This window comes from Mesoplodon bidens (assembly GCF_964165515.1).
Source record: "Mesoplodon bidens genome assembly, chromosome: 4".
Taxonomy (NCBI): domain Eukaryota; kingdom Metazoa; phylum Chordata; class Mammalia; order Artiodactyla; family Ziphiidae; genus Mesoplodon; species Mesoplodon bidens.
The window spans coordinates 119,813,300-119,832,984 of record NC_138160.1 but is presented as its reverse complement, the minus strand read 5'-3'; the positions used below and the strand labels follow the sequence as shown (position 1 = coordinate 119,832,984).

The 19,685-nt window shown below is 41.6% G+C and overlaps 1 protein-coding gene across 10 annotated transcripts in view; it reads right to left on the bottom strand.

Annotated features, from left to right (window-relative positions):
• Positions 1 to 800: 800 nt before the first annotated feature.
• LOC308616912 (ankyrin repeat and KH domain-containing protein 1) overlaps positions 801 to 19,685 on the bottom strand; it is a 123,905-nt gene continuing 105,020 nt past the window's right edge. For 3 of the 10 annotated variants that reach the window (XM_081233428.1, XM_081233423.1, XM_081233427.1), the window contains 10 exons: positions 19,492 to 19,638; positions 17,407 to 17,556; positions 15,629 to 17,241; positions 12,290 to 12,466; positions 10,646 to 10,897; positions 9,947 to 10,095; positions 9,050 to 9,214; positions 5,859 to 5,968; positions 1,299 to 1,472; positions 801 to 1,142 (listed from right to left, as the gene is read on the bottom strand). In XM_081233428.1, the coding sequence (XP_081089554.1) occupies position 1,142; positions 1,299 to 1,472; positions 5,859 to 5,968; positions 9,050 to 9,214; positions 9,947 to 10,095; positions 10,646 to 10,897; positions 12,290 to 12,466; positions 15,629 to 17,241; positions 17,407 to 17,556; positions 19,492 to 19,638 (2,938 nt within the window). In that variant the 3' untranslated portion in view covers positions 801 to 1,141. Of the gene's footprint in view, positions 1,143 to 1,298; positions 1,473 to 5,858; positions 5,969 to 8,277; positions 8,771 to 9,049; positions 9,215 to 9,946; positions 10,096 to 10,645; positions 10,898 to 12,247; positions 12,467 to 15,628; positions 17,242 to 17,406; positions 17,557 to 19,491; positions 19,639 to 19,685 lie in introns of those variants that run through there. The other 7 variants (XM_081233422.1, XM_081233424.1, XM_081233425.1 and 4 more) reach the window with 5 other exon arrangements.

The window sequence follows — 19,685 nt, the reverse complement described above, 5'->3', positions numbered from 1 at the left end:
CTGGGCTGAGTAACCCTGTGTTTGGATGATTTGTTTCAGTATGGGAACAGAGGCTCAAATAGCATGGGGAAATTTTTTTCCCTCAAAAAAAGGAGACCTATTTGCATTGCATCACCCTTGAGGTATGCACGTGCTACAGAGATTAGAACCTAGCTGTATAAATTGAAGGTGAAAAAGACCAGATTGCTGACATATGGGATCATGATTTTTTTTTTCAGGGGATGGGGAGAGTAGGATTATGACTCTTTATCTGACTCACCAAATAAGCTTCTGCCTCTGTTTGGGTCCTAAGGTCTTCTAACGCTTTGAGGACAACAGAACCAGGTGGAAGGGGGCCAGGAGGCTCATATCATGCTGTGAAAAGGGAGAGTACAGGTTTCCAGTGTTGGAATATGGTTGGTACTTACAGGTGGGAGGCAGAAAAGGTATGGGGAGACACAAAAGAAGGCTATAGGCTGGGGCAGTGCCTCTTTTCTCCTGCTTTGGAAAAGCTAAGGAGGGACTGGTAGAGAGGCCTGATTCCAGGAAGGCTGTTTCCTGGAAAGGCTGGAACAGCCCTTGGCAGGGGTCAGGCTATTGCTGTTTATGGTTTAGCAGCTACTATGGCCTGCCCCCAAAGCCTGCCTCAGGCTCTAAGTGCTGCTGGAAGTGGGCCCAGTGGGAGCTGGGAAGGAGCCTGGTACCTCCGATCCTAACCAGATTTGCTGGGACCCTTAGCTTTATGGGGATTTGCTGGGACCCTTAGCTTTATGGGTGAGATGGGAAGATCAGCATTGAGGAGAACACTGGAGCCAAGGCAATTCTTTGAATGTTTACTAAGCAGTCAGACAGTGACATTCTCCATACCTCAGCCCCAGCCCCAGCCTGAGCCAAGGGCCAGGGGTTGGGAGGAGTGCCTACAGACCAAAGAGTAGTAGAACTAAGGGCTTGGCAAGTTGCCCGTTCCTATCCCCGGTCTAGCTGCCTCAGAGCTAAGGGAGGCACGGAACCACCATGTCACCCCCTTCTGGATTAGATGAGGCCAGTTGGCCTTTGGATACCCCAGAAAAAGGAGGCAGCAGCAGCAGCGTGAGGGACTCCTCTTACTCCACACACAGGGTCACCTTCACTGGATTAGATGTCCACTTCAAACTGTGCATCATCTGGAGAGAGAAAAGGCAGGAGGACTGGTTGCTGGGCTGGGGTCTGCAGGTTCAGTGTCAGTGAAGGAGCCCCTCTCAGAATCGAACCCCCACTCTACTTAACTGGGGCATTTGGGTTCAAAGCCATTTTTTAATTTTAGGGTCTGCTTTCCTTACCAGGTATCTCTTCCTCTGTCTCCTTCTGCTCCTTCCGCTCCTCGAGCCTGGAGGGTGGGGCTATTAGAGGAGTTGTGACCCCCGGAATCTGAGGGAGGCAACAGGGGGGCGTCTGGGCAACGGGTGAGTTCTTGCACTCCAGCAGGAACTTTCGGTCGTAGATGATCCTGGTGCCTGTCAAGGGGTAGGGGCTAGTTAAGAGGCAGGAGCTTGGGTACAGAGCTGTCTGGGACTCCAGACATAGGCCTTTTAGGGACCAAGGGGTCACACCTTCCCATTTTTTAAAGGGCTGCTGCTCTGCAGCCCGGCCAGGATCTCAGCTGACTAGCCTTCACAACACTTAAAAGTCTCCTGGGCCTACCCAAGATGTGTCTAAGCACCATAGAGCAAGTGGGACACCCCAGCTGGTTTAGGCAGGGGCTTTTAGTTTAGGGGAGCTTCAGGTCTTGGCTCTAGGAGCACCACCAAACTTGGAGCTCAAGTACTTCAGGAGGCTCCTGTCCTGCTCTTCTGGCTCTGGAACTTCAGTGCTTTGGTTCACAAGGGAGGGCCTAGCCCTCCAGCCTCAGTTGGATGAGGAAGCCAAGAGCAGATACGAAGGCTGGTACTGCCACCTGGGCTCCGATATCCTGCAGGGAGGAGCGGTGTTCCTCCTGTGAAATACAGGGACACACTGTTCTTATCCTCACCCCTCCCAAGTCCTGTCAGGCTCAGCTCAGCCTAGAGGAACTTGGCCTCAATCATGTCCTCCAAAGGCCCTACCCTGTTCTCACCCCTCCCCTTCGCCTCTGTGGCAGGAACCCCTGAGTAGGCATGATTCCAGGCTGCTCCACCAGTCAGCCAGTAGTCAAGCCAGCCAGCGCAGAGACCCGAAGCTCCTGCCCCCAACTGCCAGAGTCCTGCATTTGCAGCTTTGCAAGACCCGGTTGCTCCCTGCTGAAGCCACACTCAACTGGGGCCTCGCAGGCAAAGTCAGGAGAGCCGGGTGAGCAAGGAGCCCAGAACCCAGGCCATAGTGATGATTTCTGCCCAGTCACTCGGAAACTAGGCACAAGGCTGTGTTGCATCACTTTGAGAATTTAGGGAACTGGGCTTCGGCTCCAAGTACCCACCCCCATCAAAGCTACAACCTGCAGAGGGGCCTGCAGGCAAGTCCAGGCTCGCACCTCCCCACCCATGTCCTGCGACATGCACACGTTGGCCTGGCCGCTGACCTCCGGGGGTAGTGGCGTACAGTGTGCCCCCCAGCGTGGTGCTGTAGCAGTCAGGCAGCCAGTCCCTGCCCCCGGGAATCGGGCAGCTGGTGGATGTGGCCATAGCACGAGCGGGACGAGCAGGAAGGCAGTGGCTGGTGCTGGTGTTGAAGACGCGGGAGTCTGAGGCAGACTCAGTTGACCACGTGTGGCCGCAGCAACAACACCAGGACAACGTCAAGCCAGGGGCGGGCCGGCCGTCAATCAACCCGATGATCCCGCCCTACCCTTGCGGGAGGAAGCACCAAACTCAGCGAAAGTTGGAAGGAGTTCCAGGAGCCGCACCGGCCTCCAGTTCCTCCTGGCCCAAAATTGGCCAGCCTGCCTATGCCTATAAGTGCTGCAGCTACTCCGCTATTTACTATTTACTGTTTATAGCAGGCGCTGGGGACAGGTGAGGTATGGCACACGTTATTGCCATGTATTAATTCATCCATTCAACAGTTTTGGACAGTAAAGCACTGTTATTAGCCACATTTTACAGGTGAGGACACCAAAGTCCAGAGAGGTTAAGTCATGGTTCAAAGTCACGGATTTTGTAGGAGGGGGAGCTGGGATTCATACCTGAGTGTGTCTGATTCGAGCATGTGCCCCTAGGCACAGCTGTGTAATGCCTCCCATTAATCAATTTCAGTACAGGGTGAAAAGTGCCTTGATTGCCTGGTGCACAGCCATCAGGGTAGGTCAGGGAGAGAGAGTGGGCTTTCTGGAAGAAGTGATACCTGGACTGATTAAAGGATGAATAAAGGTTGGAAGACAGGAGAGGCCAGTTCTTTGATCTCTCTGTTACAGCTAACCTCAGGAAACTAAGGAAGGACTGGGGGCTGGTGAGGAGGGCTTGGTCTTTAGCCGTCTGGAAAGTAAGATCAGAGAGTCTGGCCTTTAAAGAGAAGATTTTTTGATGTAGGCACAGTGATATCAAAGGAGGCAGGAGAGAGGTGGTGGGAGAGTAAGTACTAAGTCTAGTACCTGTATATACAAAAAAATCTCGACTTGACCCAGTTGTCTGCTGTTTGGCTTCCTCAGAATCACTATACCCTCAGCAATGCCACCCCACCAATTAATTGTAGACCACCTGACTTCATGGATTTATCAGTATTACTTCAGCACTGGCTTCATCAGATTTCCCCTCAGCTCTGATTTCTTGACTCATTTTAAAAAAGACTATTTTACAAGTCATTGCTTCTCAAACTTTAATGTGCACATAAAGCACCTGGAGATTTTGTTAAAATGAGGATTCTGATACAGTAGGTGGGACTTGAAATTCTGGGTTTTTAATAAAATCCCAGGTGATGCAGACCCTTAGGTCTGCATGTCCTCAGAATCACACTTCAGGTAGCAAGGATATGTATATTTTATTGTTCCAAAAAGGTTTTTGAGCCTCTTACAAAGTGGTGTATGCCTAAATAAAGTGTCTTAGCAATGAAGTGCTGGAGAGTAAGGCTTGGGATCAGATTGTGGAGGAACCATCTATGACAACTCAACTTTTTTTTTTTTTTTTTTTTTTTTTTTTTCCTTTTTGCGGTATGCGGGCCTCTCACTGTTGTGGCCTCTCCCGTTGCGGAGCACAGGCTCCGGACGCGCAGGCCCAGCGGCCATGGCTCACGGGCCCAGCCGCTCCGCGGCATATGGGATCCTCCCAGACCGGGGCACGAACCCGTATCCCCTGCATCGGCAGGCGGACTCTCAACCACTGCGCCACCAGGGAGGCCCGACAACTCAACTTTTAAGCAAGGTAAGTAGTCTAGTGAGGGGAGTGGGAGATGGGGTGGAGGACAGTGAGACTGGAGGTGAAGACTCCAGCCTAGTGAAATAGGGTAGGCAAAAAGGCAGTTGCTGCGAGGATGGAGAGAAGTGCAGGGGATCCAGATACACAGAGGAGGAAGGGTAAGGTGACTGATTTAAGGGTGGGGTGGGAGAGGAGATAAGCTAGGATAATTCGCAATCTTCTGACTTGAGAGTCTTGGTAGCTTGTAGTACCACCTAATATAATAGGGAAAACAAGGGGAGGGGCATATCTTATATTGGGGAATATATAATGTGTGTGGAATGTTCAGATGGAGAAGCACAGTAAGAAGCCAGATATACAGGTCTGAAGCTACAGAGGGAGAACTCTGGGCAAGTGATTCAGATTTGCGTGGAGTAAAATCCAAGAGTGTGGGATGAGATTACCTGGGGAGAAGATACACCAAAAGAAGAGACCTGAGCATATCAACACTTATTTAAGGGGTAGTGGAAGAAGAGGATTTCACCAAAGGAGACTGAGAAAGACCAGTGAGAGTAGGAGAACTAGAAGTGTCAAAGGTTTTCAAGAAGGATCAGTGTGGAAGTGATCCTTCTATTAATCTCTATTATAAAACAACAGCAGCAGTTACAGACTTATAGCAGTCTTACTACTATAAGAGTACTACTAGAAGCTTACTTTTCTTGAGACACTGTGCTATAAGGGCTGGGGAACTAGAGAATAGGTAGTTGGTTTTAGAAAGAAAACCAGATTCATCATCCATTCAACCAGGATGAAGGACCAAGAATTTAAATCAGAGGTTTTTCAACACTGATTGCCCATTAGCGTATAGAAGCTTCCAAAAAAGAAAAAAAAACAAAAACTTATGCTCAGGTCCCAACCCCAGATTAAACCTGTAGGGGAATACCAGGTCTCTGCCACCAGGCAAATTACTTTGAACTCACGTCAGTACCATTAAGATAAAACAGGAAGAGGTGAAAAGTAATCACAAAATAGGTTTGCAATCTGATCATTAGATTCACGATCTTGTTTTCCAAATTAGGTCTTCAAGCCCAAGCTCCTGCCCTTTTTTGGAGGTGGTCTTAACACACTCAAGTTTCTCTCACCCATTTCCTACAGGAGAGAGTGAAGGTAAAGTAACCTGTCAAATAACATTGACACACGGTGACAAATCTTTGAGGAATAGAAAATGCAGCATTATCAGAGTCCCTCACCCCAGGACAGGGTCCACTGGGAAGACGTCACAACCATCCACACTTCTTAGTAGAAGAGCTCTAGGGCTAGTTAGAGAACAAGATGTTCAGAAGCTGTTTTCCTACAGTTTGTTTGCCTCTTCCTGGGTTTACAATGTGGTACAAAGGTCTTAAACAGTGGGACAGAACCATGTATACTACTTGTACTCCTCTATTTGGCTTGAAACTCTAATAGGACCAGCCTTTCCCCTTCTAAAAGCTACCTCAAACTAAGGATGGTACCCTCCTGTACTAACTTTGACGTTGGAAAGAGAACTTGACCAGAATCTGTAAGATGGAAACTACAATTCCAAGTTCTGAGATTTCTTACCTCTGGTTAGGAGAGGCCACCATTGGCTGTCCAACTCTCTTCTTTGGTCTCGTTAGCTGAGGTGATGAGATTTCCCCTTTGAGAGCAGGGACTGAAGGAAGCAGACTGGCCTATAAAAGGGCAAGTCAGCACACTGTAGCCACAATAGGTTTAAAGGGTCTTAAAAACATCAAGAATTTTATTGGTGGTGGTATTTTATTACATTGAACACTACTTGAAATAAGTGGGTCCAGAAACCTTGATGATACAGTTTTATTCCTTGAATGAGCTGTTATTCTCATAGGGCTTGATCTATGCCTCAGCAGGATGTTTCTTTTCTTTTCTTTTCCTTTTTTTTTTTTCAGCAGGATGTTTCTTAATGACTTGAGGGCTCACTATGGGTATGCAAGGTTTTCTTCTGCCTCCACTAAATTCCCCAAATCAATAATGGCTCTCACAACAGCAGACTTTTGATTCCATGTAAGAACAAATGGTAGGGGCCCTCAAATCTCAGCAATGTATTGGTTTCTAGTAGTCCCATACCATACATTTTCATTCACAAGACAAGAGAATCTCTTAGAACTAGGAGACCCTTTTGAGTTCATTTACATTGTTTCATTTACAGATGATGAATGTGAAGCCCAGAGGTGAGAAATGATTTGCCTAAGGTCATACAGCTTAAAGTGGCAGAAATGAAAACAGAATTTAGGTTTCTGACTCTTGTTCCACTCTACCCATTCTGCCTCCCCACAAATCCCTTGTATATTCTGAAAGTAATTAAGTTCTTACCTGAGCTAGGTTTAATCCAAGGTTCAGGTTGGTAAAATAGCAGTAAAGTAATGCCAGGAAGAGGCAAGACAGAGGAAGAGAATAGCAGGCAAAATGGAGTGGGGAGTAGGTTACTGGGATTCAAATAGAAAGAAAAGAAGGCAGTGGTGGTAAGAGGGCAGGAAGTAGGGTATCCTAAATAACTGATACAAACTGCACAGCTCCTGTTTTTTCCTAATCCTTCTAGGGGTTTCTCATACTTGTGTCCTCTTCTTATGGGTTCTAGTTCCTGATCTGAGATAAAATTTCTCATTCTGTTGTCCTCAAGGTATAGAAGATATTGGAAGAGCTCTTCCAATAATTCAAGTGTACTTTAAATAGTTAAGATACAACAAAACTCACTTTTTGTCCCACTGAATAATTTACTTAATATTATCTCTCTCTAGTATATGTTTCATCAAGCGTAGTTTCATTCATTTCACTAATATTAGGTGATTTTTTTGGTTATTAGTGGTAAGTGGAAACAGCAAGATATGTAGGTGATCCCAGGGGTCCTTTGTCCCCCCTCAAAGGGGTCTCTTGAGACAACTTGATGTGGTTATTAAGCATTACAAAGGCAGTAGCTTCAATACAAGTGATAATTTCCAAATCCATTCAAAGTAGAAAATAAGAAATGAGCTTACAGAAGCACTCTCATATGTAAAATGCTATGGAAGACAGAACAACCAGGTATGTCTAACACAGAACAAACATGGTGTGTCTCATCTAGTGGCAGCTCTAGGAGCAAGGGAGAGAAGATTAAGAACTTCTGTTGGTAGGAGAGTAGAAAAGTGCTTCTGGTATGGGTTCTGCCCCTAGTTATTATTTTTCTGTGCATCCTTCTTTGCCTTAATGTGTGCTTTGGCTCCTCTATCACCTCAAACATTTTCTTGTTTTCTTTTTTAGATCGCTTTTATCTAAGACCAGGTAATTCAACCATATTAAAACATGAACAGTCAGGTTGATGACTGTTCTTTTCATTGGGCTAGTTTTTTCTGCTCTATTGCATCAGATTCTTGGCATAGCCTATAGTTTGGCCAAAGCAATCCATTCCAGTGTTCATGAATTTAGCTTGTTGACCATATTGGCTCTTCATGGAACTAAGCCCAGAATTAGTCACATATTTATAAACATTATTCAGCTGATTCAACAATACAACAGAATTAAAGGAGTCACCCCCACCCCCTCCTATGTCCCAACCCAAATAAAACTTAAACACCTATAACCAATATAATCTTTAGATAAAAAAGTCAGGAAGCACAAAAGGAATCTGAAGGATGATTTGGGTGTCCCTAAGTTTTTTCAGTGTCATCTGACTGAAATCCTGTTGTTCTTATTGACATACTCATGATCCACAAAGAGCTAAACCTTTTAATGGCTTATCTGCTAAAGTCAGATAAGACACATTGCAGGGGCTTGAAACATTCTCACTTTTAAAATGATACGGAAGAGAACAAAAGAACAAGGAATGTTTAACACAGAATAAGTATACAACTAGTCTTAAAAGTTTTTTCAAGGCAGTCTAAGAATGGACTCTAAAGTGTAAAATGTGAGAAGCCTATCACAAATATAGTATTAACAACCTGGTTCAGTATGATTGTGAATTGGGTGGTACCTGCATGACCACTGAAAGGATCACACCCCACTTCTAAACACTGTTCATCTTTTTATTGAATATTCTGGTAAATATTTCACATTAATACAGGCCACATTAAGTAGAGCCACTATATGACAAGAAATTTACTCAACCTTTTCATTTTAAGTATGTAAACAATTGTACATGTATTTACCACCCTAAAAGGTTGAAACATGTAATCATCTAATTCTCTTCTGCATACAAGTCGCATTCAGTATGTTTAGCCCAAAGTACTAATTTCAAAATGGCTAAACTAACCAGAGAACATAATCAGATGGATAGGAAATCACTTTGTTCATATACAATGGGCAATCAAATTTCCATTGCTAAAGCCTCAGAGAATATTTCTTAGGCACATTAAAAAAAATCCCCAGGGTTCTTCCAAGGTCAAAAGTTTCTCAAACAAGGCTAAAGAGTAAGACCTTCTAACTTAGTTGACATATTTGAGATGCATGTTTCCAATATGAGGTGCCCACGTGCCAGGCCAAATCTGAAAAGGGGGAGGAAAAATTGGAATTTCTAATTAGGAATCTTTAGACATTTACAAAATGAATATATAAATGCAATGGTAATTCACTGTTTCTGCCTAGGAAGAATAAACATACATGAGATAAAATGTTAAGTAGCATCATCTTGATATTGAAAAACTTAATTCAGTTCAAGGTAGTCAGATGTCATGACTTTTGATATTCAGAACTTGCACTACCCAAAGAATTAAAAGAATGACATCATAAATCTGAAAAATAAAAGAGCATTAAGTCCATTTTACCTGCTGGGCATCAGTGCATTCAGTTGAATTTTGAATAACTTTTATCATAGGGTTCCAAGCAGGATCTGGGTTGTGAAGTCCATTAAACAGAGGGCCTCCTGGAACATCAGCAAGCTGAGGATGGGAGGGTATTATGGTGCCTCCATACATGGAAATTGGTAGACCCTAAAACAGCAGAAAGGTGTAATCATGAAGTGATTGTAAATGATGATTCCACAATACCAGCATAGATTCTTATTTCCCTTCATTCAAAGAACTCCAGAGTATCCTGTAAGTATAGCACCACTGTACAGTCTTGGGAAACCAAAAGTGGTTATTTGCATCAGCAACATTTTTCAATGAGAATAGAAAAAAACAAAACAAAACAACTAAAGCCAGTATCAAGTCATCAGGAAATTTCCAATACTTGATGAACACATATAATACCCTCAACTTTCCCATATTTAGGATTTACTAATAAGCTTCTGCCAAGAAAAGGGGAATCCTACATGATTGCTTGCAGCCACAATCTGGCTTTATGGCAGCCTGGAAGCTCTCAGAGGAGACAAGAGGGCAATGGGGAACTCACAGCCAGCTTTTCAGAGAGGAAGAGGCCCCTCTCTTAAGCTGTGGCAGCCAAATGCAAAGCAGCAAAACCCAAATCTCTCAGGTTTTGGAGGGAAGACGGGGGCTTCTTCAGGATAGTTTGAGGACAAACTAATGTAAACAACATAATCTACTTTTGAAACTGGATAAAAGATCTGGCAAAGTCATAGAAACAAACTAGTTATACCAAAAGGGAGAATTATTTCAGTACAAATTACTCCTTAACATGTGACTACATTAGCTGGCAATGTGTTAAACAAGTTACAATGATGTTTGTCAGCTCACTTTAGAAAAACCCACAAAACTGCTTACCATAGGCTGATGAAAAATGTTAGAGGGGGCTACCATTCCAGAATCATCTCTCTCCATTGGTTGATGCTGAGAGAATGTGCTTGGGTCTGATAATTGTTGATGCATTGGATGGTTCCCTATCACAGACTGTGACCAACCTGATAAGCCTTCTAGAAAGAAGAATTGAGATCAAGGTTAGATATTTATTTGGAATAAAATAACAAAACATTACCACTGGATTTTTTCACACTAAATTTAATCAAAAGCATTCCTTTGAGAAGCTCAGGACACATTCATGAAAATCTCTGCAAACCAAAATACAAGTTCCTGGAAAACTGGGTGGAGTCCTCTGAATACCCCAAACACTCTACCTTGTCCTTCAAAAGATTAAGTGCTCTCTGAAAGAAATCAAATGACTGTCCTATTCTATAATGAAAAGCTTAAGAAGGAAAGGAAGTATGCTTTGAATCTTTTATTTCTAATCAAGTCTGTATTTATTATTTTATATATATTACTATCATACATCTATTATTATGTATAATCCGAACTAACATTCCAGACTTTGAGACTGGACTGAACTCCTCAAAGTTTTAAACAACCTTACTGGTTAAGTGCAGGAACTAATAAGCTTATTTATTTAGGTAAGGAACTAAGTTTAAATGGCAAAATCCCACAACTTACTCGAGATATCCCTCCAGACAGAGGACGCTGTAACTGTACCTGACATGGCATTGACGCCAAATGACCAGATTCCACTGTGTCCAACAGGAGCAACAAAACTGGTCCCCACAGGGGCTTGTGCAACAGACCCTCCTTGCCGAATCCGGGCTAGTCTCTCTGTTCCAATGGGGGGAGGTATCTTTCGATCCTGACTGGCACTGCCTCCTTTCGGTTGGCCCAATGTTGGTGGGGCAGAAGTAGCTGAAAGAGGTGAAGATGATCCCGAAGAAACAGATGGAATAGGAGAGTCACCTGGTGGCAAAATATTTCTCTATTGTTTTATTACATATAAAAACTAATTATAAGAATATGAGAAACCTTGTTGGAAAGATCTGTTCCACAACATAGGTTCTGGAAAAAAATTTTCATTTAACAAGATCATTCAAATGAAAATATACAGGAACTTCCCTGGTGGAGCAGTGGTTACGACTCCATGCTCCCAATGCAGGGGGCCCAGGTTCGATTCCTGCTCAGGGAACTAGATCCCACATGCATGCCATAACTGAGTTTGCACGCCACAACTAAGGAGCCCGCCTCCTGCAACTAAGACCTGGTACAACCAAATATATAAGTAAATTAAAACAAAAAGAAAATATATAAGTTCTATAAATATTATCCTATACTACTTCTGCCTGTAGTAAGTATAAACAAATAGTCTAAAAATATAGTAAGTATAGACTAGTCTAAAGAATTTTTCAAATCGAACTGAACAAGGCTAGAAAGGAAGAAGGCCATATTTATTCTTATTATAGTTCTGCTGGCTTGCGGAATCTTAGTTTCTCCACCAGGGTTTGAACGCAGGCCCTCAGCAGTGAAAGCGCAGAGTCCTAACCACTGGACCACCAGGGAATTCCCCTTACTGTAGTTCTAAAAAATCTTCTCAAAACATATACTGTCACATTTTAAATTAACTTAAATGTGACAATGTTTGCACAGTAACTATCATATTGTCTGGAAAATAGCTGCTGGTCCTCTATAATTATTAGCTGTTTTCTTTTTTCTCTTTCTACAGCCCCTTATTTTTCCCCATAAGGAAGGAAGGTTAAATGTTAGTGAAGCATTGTAGGATTCAATTCACAGCTTTGTTTCTTAATGGGACTCTCAGGTAATATGGGTAGTTTTCCTTGTCAAAGGGCCAATACTCACTGACTTTCTCATGATGCTTATTAAAAAAAAATCAAATCCTGTTCAAATCCTTTTAGAACTTCATCTGTTCTAAATACTGAAATAAGTCAGAACAGAGGAATATTTTCACTTATAAATGGCAATCATACAGTTTCCTCAAATGTAAAAATAAATGAGGAATCATACCAAACTGACGAGATACTTAAATTCAACTTCTTTTCAGACCTAAGAAATTATTTCACAATACTGTCCCCAAAGGGTCTTATAAAACTACTTGTAGTGCCTCTTTTCTTGATCCAAGTCTCAGTGTAATCTCAAATCTGGCTTGGAAGAATAGCCTGACCCTTCTCAAGTTTTCTATCCTATAAATGACTGATAATTTTTGACATGACTGCAATACAAACCTTGGGTATTTGCATACAATTTAGATTACTAAAGTTACAATATAGCATTCCCTGAAACAAACAGTTTAATAACTTATTCAAGACTCTTTGGGAAGAGTTCCTCCAGGATTCCTACATGAGTTTGGGGCGCTTGTCCAAGGGTGGGGAGAAAAATGTTGTCTGTTGAAACTGGGAGTCCCAACGGGAGCTGGCCCTTGCAGGAAAACCCGAGTTCCTGGTATGCCGGAAAAACTTGTCAGAGGAGCAGAAGAGGAAGATTGGGAGCTGCCTGATGGGTCAATGGACGGTAACCCTGAAATAAAAACAGGTCCAAGACATCAAATTAGCCAAGGCTTTAAAAACGGAAGTCCAAAGTTTACTTAATTCCTCTTTAAAAAAGAAGAAAGAACGCAGTTTATTTTGTGGATCACAGCAACAAAAATCCATTTATATCATACTGTATGTCCCCAAACCATTTTTTTCTTACAGTCCAGAAGAATATCACCAAGCAGGACTAGATATAGAAATGTGAGCCCAATGTTTAGGAATGGCAGTCACCTGGAGTATGTTCTAGATAAATCTCAAAGCTTTCATTGGAGGGGACATGAAATAAGAGCATGTTGTGTTACCCATCACTTAGAAATATAGCTGTTCATCTATATAACTATAGTCATTTCCTGTGCAAGATGAGTAACAAAACCTACCAATGTTTGCTTCCTAACAAGGAAGGAAAGCATACTATTAAACTAAAGATAATTTCAGTATTCCATCTGATTAAAAAAAATCAACAGCTGCAAACTACATCAAAGTTTCTATCTAGTTTGCATGAGTCTGAATTTAGCAGTATTCTCAAATTCCATTGCTTTCTCTGGAGAACATTTTAGGGAAAGAGGTCAAGGATCTGGAAAAGGATTATAGGTGCTCATTTCAGAAAAAAGTAGTTAATATCAACATAAAAAATTCAGAACTTTTCAAGCAGGTCTTATTCATCTATAAAGTATATAATTCAAAGGCTTTTAGTATATTCACAGGGTTGTACAACCATCACCACAATCAATTTTAGAACATTTTTGTCTACACTAAAAGAAACTCTGTATGCATTATCTGTCACTCTCCATTCTCCTTTACCCCATATCTGAACCTCTAAGCAACCACTAATATATTTTCTGTCTCTCTAGATTTGCCTATTCTGGAACTTTTATATAAAAAGAATTATATAATATGTGGTCTTTTGTGACTGGCTTCTTTCACTCAGCAAAATGTTTTCAGTTTACCCATGTTGTAGCACAAATGAGTACTTCATTTCTTTCATTGTATCTCATAATACAGAATATACATTACACTAAGAATAATATCTTATACAGATATACCACATTTTGTTTTTCCATTCATCAGTTGATGGACATTGGATTGTTTCCACTTTTTGGCTCTTAGGAATGGTGTTGCTATGAACATTTATGTACCAGTTTTTGTGTAGACATATGTTTTCTCTTGGGTATACCTAGGAGCAGAATTACTGGATCATATGGTAACTCTTTTTAACTTTTTGAGGAACTGTTGAACTGTTTTTCCAAATGATGTACCATTTTAAGTTTCTACCAGCAGTGTTTGAAGGTTCCAGTTTCTCCACATACTTTCCCGTCTTTTTAAGCATCACTATTTCTTACCTGCAAACTAGGAAAACTAAACTATATCCATGAAAGAAGAGTATCAACAAAAAAAACCACCCAGGCAGTTAAGAAATGAAGCCAAGCTTAATCAATCCTGGACCCCGGAAGGAAGGTCAAGAATTAATGCTTGCTTTTTTAAAAAATTATTTTTTAACTAGTAATAAATAATTTTGATGTTATAGATCTGAATAATTAAGGTTCCCAAACCTTGTTTGCTGCCAAACTGGATGGATGATTTCCTTGACTTTCTTTTCTCCAGCCATTTATAATCTGCACATCTTCTGGGATATAGAATGTGGAGTGCAAAGAGCTCAAACACTGGAATATGAGAGATCTGAAGTCCAACTCTAGCTAAGGCACTCGAAATTCACATATTAGTGCCAATCAAGTCAAGGATTAATTAAAAAATTAATTTTTACCACAGTCTGAGCACTGGCAATGAGCTCTTCTTTCATTCTGGGGCCTTTGAAAACCTTTTTATTAGTCTGCCAAAAAGAAAAGTTAAAATAGATACCTATTTATAGAAAAGAAGAAAAAAAATCCAAGAGAATATTTTGGACCACAGACTGTCTTATGCAAGCTTTATTTCTATTCAAAAGATGATATAACAGCTAGGTTTTCCTGAAAAGATAAGTAAATGGAAACATATCTGATAGAAAAGCTAAGGCTATGCCATATCCATAAACTCACAAATTTTAAACAACTTAGATCAGTTTATAATTAGCAAAAAGGAAAGATGGGCTATGGGACAGTTTTCCAACTGGAAGAAGAATGCTAAGTGGCACTAGTTCTTCTTACCCCCATTCTAGGTCAGCCACAATTTCTAATTTGTTTTTCAGAATAGAGCAAAGAGATTGGACTAAAATTTGGCCCTTAGACTCTGGAAAATAGATTCTGGTTTCCCAAATATCTCCAAGCCACCACTAGCCTCTTATCTTTCTAAATCTTTCTTATACTGCCTCAGCAGCTAATTTCTAATTTCAAGGAACAAACAGCTGATTCAAAAAAAAATTTTTTTTTGTTAAATACGAGCCTATACATGACTGGATCTCTTCAAACAGCTCCATCTAATGTAAATAATATAGAGTTACGACATCATTTAATATTCATTCTGAGCACCCAAGACTGAAAACAAAGAATGTAGATTATGGACTGTAACCTAAACACCTTCATAACCCAACCTTTTTAATCTCAGAAATGCAGGCAATCACTATGATTTAAAAAATGCCTGTAAATTTGGAATGCTTGAAGCATCCTATGAGTCCTTTTTTATTAATATCATCTTATACCAATTCTCAGAAAATGGACTGACACAAGGTGTAACTTCCTTGAAATGAGGTGCAGAGAGATCATAAAAGAGAATATAAAGCAGCTCATATGTGAGTGACTTACCTACAACTACATTTTGGCCACTCAATCAGCAGTCATTAAGGGGTCTTTACTATTTATGACACACCTTCATTTCTTTAAAAGATCATGCAATATTATGTACAAAATAAATGCTTTATTATTTTGGAAGGTTAGATTATGTTGTTAAAGCCCCGAACCGAGCTTCCCTGGTGGTGCAGTGGTTGAGAGTCCGCCTGCCGATGGAGGGGACATGGGTTTGTGCCCCGGTCCAGGAAGATCCCACATGCCGCGGAGCAGCTAGGCCCGTGAGCCATGGCCGCTGAGCCTGCGCGTCCGGAGCCTGTGCTCCGCAACGGGAGAGGCCACAACAGTGAGAGGCCCGCGTACCGCAAAAAAAAAAAGAAAAAAAAAAAAAAGCCCCAAACTGTGAGGTAATGATAGTTATAATAACTTACCAACTGGACTAGTAGAAACTCGCTGGGAAGGTGACCTGAAGCCAGGTGCCTTGGAGTTGTCAGGGTGCACGTTTTCCAAGTGTCCAAGTACAGAGTTACCCAGGAACGCTGACTGAACAGTGAAAGAGGCATCTGCAGTAACTCGTGAGGACAGTGGACCATCTCCCCAACCCTGGTTAGCTGGCACCTGACTGCTGTCAAAAAGACTACTGAAGTGATTGAAAAGCGTGGCTGGGCCAAACGTAGGTGGCAAAGATTTATTTGCTGGGTTAATGTGCATCTGAGAACCATTCATAATGTTCATGGCTGAAGAAAGCTGCACTGCAGCTGGTGGGCCTTGAGGTGGTGTTAAAGGAACTGGATTTGTCACAAAAATAGACTGGGGATCCTGGTGTATAGTTGCATTTGGTACCACCGAGTAAAAAGAACTTCTGGGTTGCATTCGATGAGAAACTCGAGGTGCTGGTACAGCTAACTGAGGTAAATTACTGGTATCCTGATTATCAGCAGCAACCAATCTAGGTGATGCCAAAGTCAATGGAGCAGGTTCTGAATTAGATGCAAAAGGCATTGACATAGGACTTAAATCAGACACACTGGATGGCTGTGTTTCCTCCTGTGTGTTATTGGAGGGAGGAGTGGGACTACCAGATGGGTGAGTTTCTGGAGCTCCTGGGGTGTTGCTGGCAGAGCTACTGCAGCTGTTGGCAGTTGAAGAGGGGGTACACAGGTTTGCCATGGACTGGTCCTGTGTGGACACTTTCTCTTTGGGGGCTGGCATGGCAGAGAAAGACTCCGTCTTTTGTGAAGAAAGCTGTGCTTGAGGAGTACTTGCAGGCAGAAATGTGGTGGGAACTTGCCCACTAGTGATAGGTGCAGAGGAGACAGAAGGCAGGGAACTACAAGTGCTTGTCACAGAGGAAATCACTGCTGCTGGAGGACTTGTCTTAGGCACACAGGCAAACAACTGCTTTCTGACTGATGAAGGAGTCCGGGTATTAGTCACACACAGTTGCTGACTGGCAGCAACTACAGAAGAGACAGTGATAGGACAACTGGCAGTAGCTAGTCCAGCAGACTCTGAGGGTAAAACAGTCCCGTTCTGGTTAGGTAGACGGCCTGTATTATTATGCTTTGGAGAGCTATTTGTGTTGCCAGGATTCACAGGTCTCACTGGGAATGGTCCCCAAGTGTTAGGAGAAGGTGAAAATGTTCCTCCAAACTGGGCCATGGGTAAACGAGGATGCCGAATCTGTTGCATAGTTTGAGCAGCCAGCAGGGCAAAATGAGGGTGAGGATAAGCTAAGGGTAGAGAAACTGGGAAAGAAGAACGTACATTTGCTGGAACGTTCTTATTAAGTTTATTAGTGGGCTGGAACGTAGATAATGTTGTTGCCTGTGAAGTTACAAGACTTGGAGCACCCAAGGGAAATGCATTTTTACTGGAAGCTGCTGTGGTGCCTACTCCAGATGAGAAGTTTGCGTGGATGGCTTTGGTGCTGGCAGGTGTTCTGATATGGTTTTTAGGAATCAAGTCTTCCAGTTCCTTAGCAGGATCTTGAATAAGTGCATTGATAAGCTGAACTGCATATCTTGTTGATTCTGTACCACCCCTGGGGAGAAAACAAACAAAAAACAACAAGATCAAAAATATACAAAACTAGGTAATCTTTACCATGAAACAGAATCCTTGATTGTACCATACCTAACAAAAATGTACTTCTAATAAAATTTAATTTCCTCATATAACTAACAATATATGTGTATCTCACAATTACCTTATTGTGATCATTCTCTCGCCATTCTTATCTTTTTGTTTATCCACATCAATATGAGCACCAGTAACATCTTGTATTGCAGTGATGTTGCATCCTCCTCTTCCCATTATCCTGGAAACCACTGAGGCTGGAACAGACAATTTCTTTGACCTACAAAATGAAGACCACACATAAGCTTACGAAATCAAAATGTCTATTAAAAAAGATGTCTCGGGCCTTCCTGGTGGTGCAGTGGTTGGGAATCCACCTGCCAATGCAGGGGATATGGGTTCAATCCCTGGCCTGGGAGGATCCCACATGCCACGAAGCAACTAAGCCTGTGTGCCACAACTACTGATGCCCACGCGCCTAGAGCCCGTGCTCAGCAACACAAGAAGCCACCGCAGTGAGAAGCCCGTGCACCGCAGGGAGAAGTGGCCCCTGCTCGCCGCAACTAGAGAGAGCCCATGCACAGCAACAAAGACCCAACGCAGCCAAAAATAAATAAATACATTTAAAAAAAAAAGATGTCTCAGTAAGTATGTTCATGAACATTTGTAGAATAGTATTTCTCAAACCTTAAAGAGGAAATTATTAGAAGTTTTTATTTTAGAAACTGACCTCTTATTATATTGAATTTAATTTAGTAAAGGTAAAAAACACACTGCCATTTAAAAAAATTATATTTAAGTCACTCGTGATCTCAGCATTCAAATCTGCATAAACTATCACATGTTAACTAAACTGCAATGATCATATATTGATACTTTCAAAATTAAAATAATGCATACCACATTGTTAAACTCCATACTGAAAATGAATAAAGGCAGCTTAACAGTGTCAACAATTTTACTTAGCAATAAAAAGTAAAGCCTCAGATTTGTACATAAAAAGCAATCCACAAGTGGAGCCTGGGACTTCCATTTGTGTGAGAAAACACCAGAGGCTGATTTTGGGATCTGACAAGATGGCCTGGGTGTCCTGCAGGATTATCAAGGAAAGCCAGTGTTTGCCGGCAGAACCAAATGAGAGCAACACCCATTATTTTCATGTGGTCACTGCTGGCTGCCAGGATTCCCTCCTTGAGGAAGGGACCCTCAAACTTTGGACTATACCTTCCAGAAGAATACCCAATTGTAGACTCTAAAATACATTTCATGATCAAAATTTAATATCCTAATGTAGACAAATAGGGAAGAATATATTTAGCTATTTTGAAAGCTAGAGCATAGACTAGGCTGAATAATACTTAAATCAATCTGATCATTAAGTGTGCATCACTTCTGTTCTGCCAAGACTTCTTCCTGTTTTGTTTGCTTTTAATGGACACAAAGTCTTAGAAAAATTACAGAATAAAAACTCAGACAGCTTAGTCCTTTGGTGATTAAGTGCACATTAGCAAACCTATGTCTTATCCTGATTCCCTGTTGTAAAGCATGAGCAGAGGCTAGAAATACCTTCTGGATTGTGTGAAACATTTAAAAGCAATGGCTCCTCTCTGCTTTTATTCATTTCCCCCATCATGGTTTAAGTATAAAGCAGTGTGAATGAAGGGAGTTGTCAAAGTTAGCTACAGGGGCGTTGGTATTTGTCTTTATTTTTTTTTTTTGAGGGAGAAGGTAGTTTTAATTTTATGGGCTCTTCCCCCCTCCCCTTTTATGGTGATCTAATTGCATTGGTTAAAAGCAGATATAGATTCTCTAGCGAAGTCTAACTTTATTTAAATGCTGTAGATGGACAAACTTGTCTGAATCAAAATGGGACCATTAAACAAACATCATAGCCTTCACAAATAGCATTGTGACTTTGCTGTCAATTGAATCTTCCCCTTAAGAAGCCTGTGACTTTTTGTATGGTTTGTCTGTAAACTGTATGTCTTATGTTTTAATAAAATATTTTTTGTTATTCTAAAGCCAACATTTCTTGTATCATATAAAATATGCATACAAAATTTACATACTGTTTCTAATTTTGCTTTAGCCTACTCTGGATATAGTATGGCACTGCAATTGAATATAATAACCACATTCAAATTATTCATTAATTAACTGGATAACCATCTCACAAGAGGAGAAAAGTTAAAAAGACGAGACTAATACTACTTACCTTCGAACAACTTCTTTCCACCCTTCCTCTCTTTTTTGCCCCCTTTTAGGGCTAGTCAGATTCAGCTTTATGTTTGAAGAGCTTAATGGCAACGACACTGACTTGTAGGTTGTTGATAAGGAATTAGGATTCACTTCACCTTCAAGTCTGAAAAGAGAAATATCAAGGCCAATAAATGATAAATTTTAAGATAG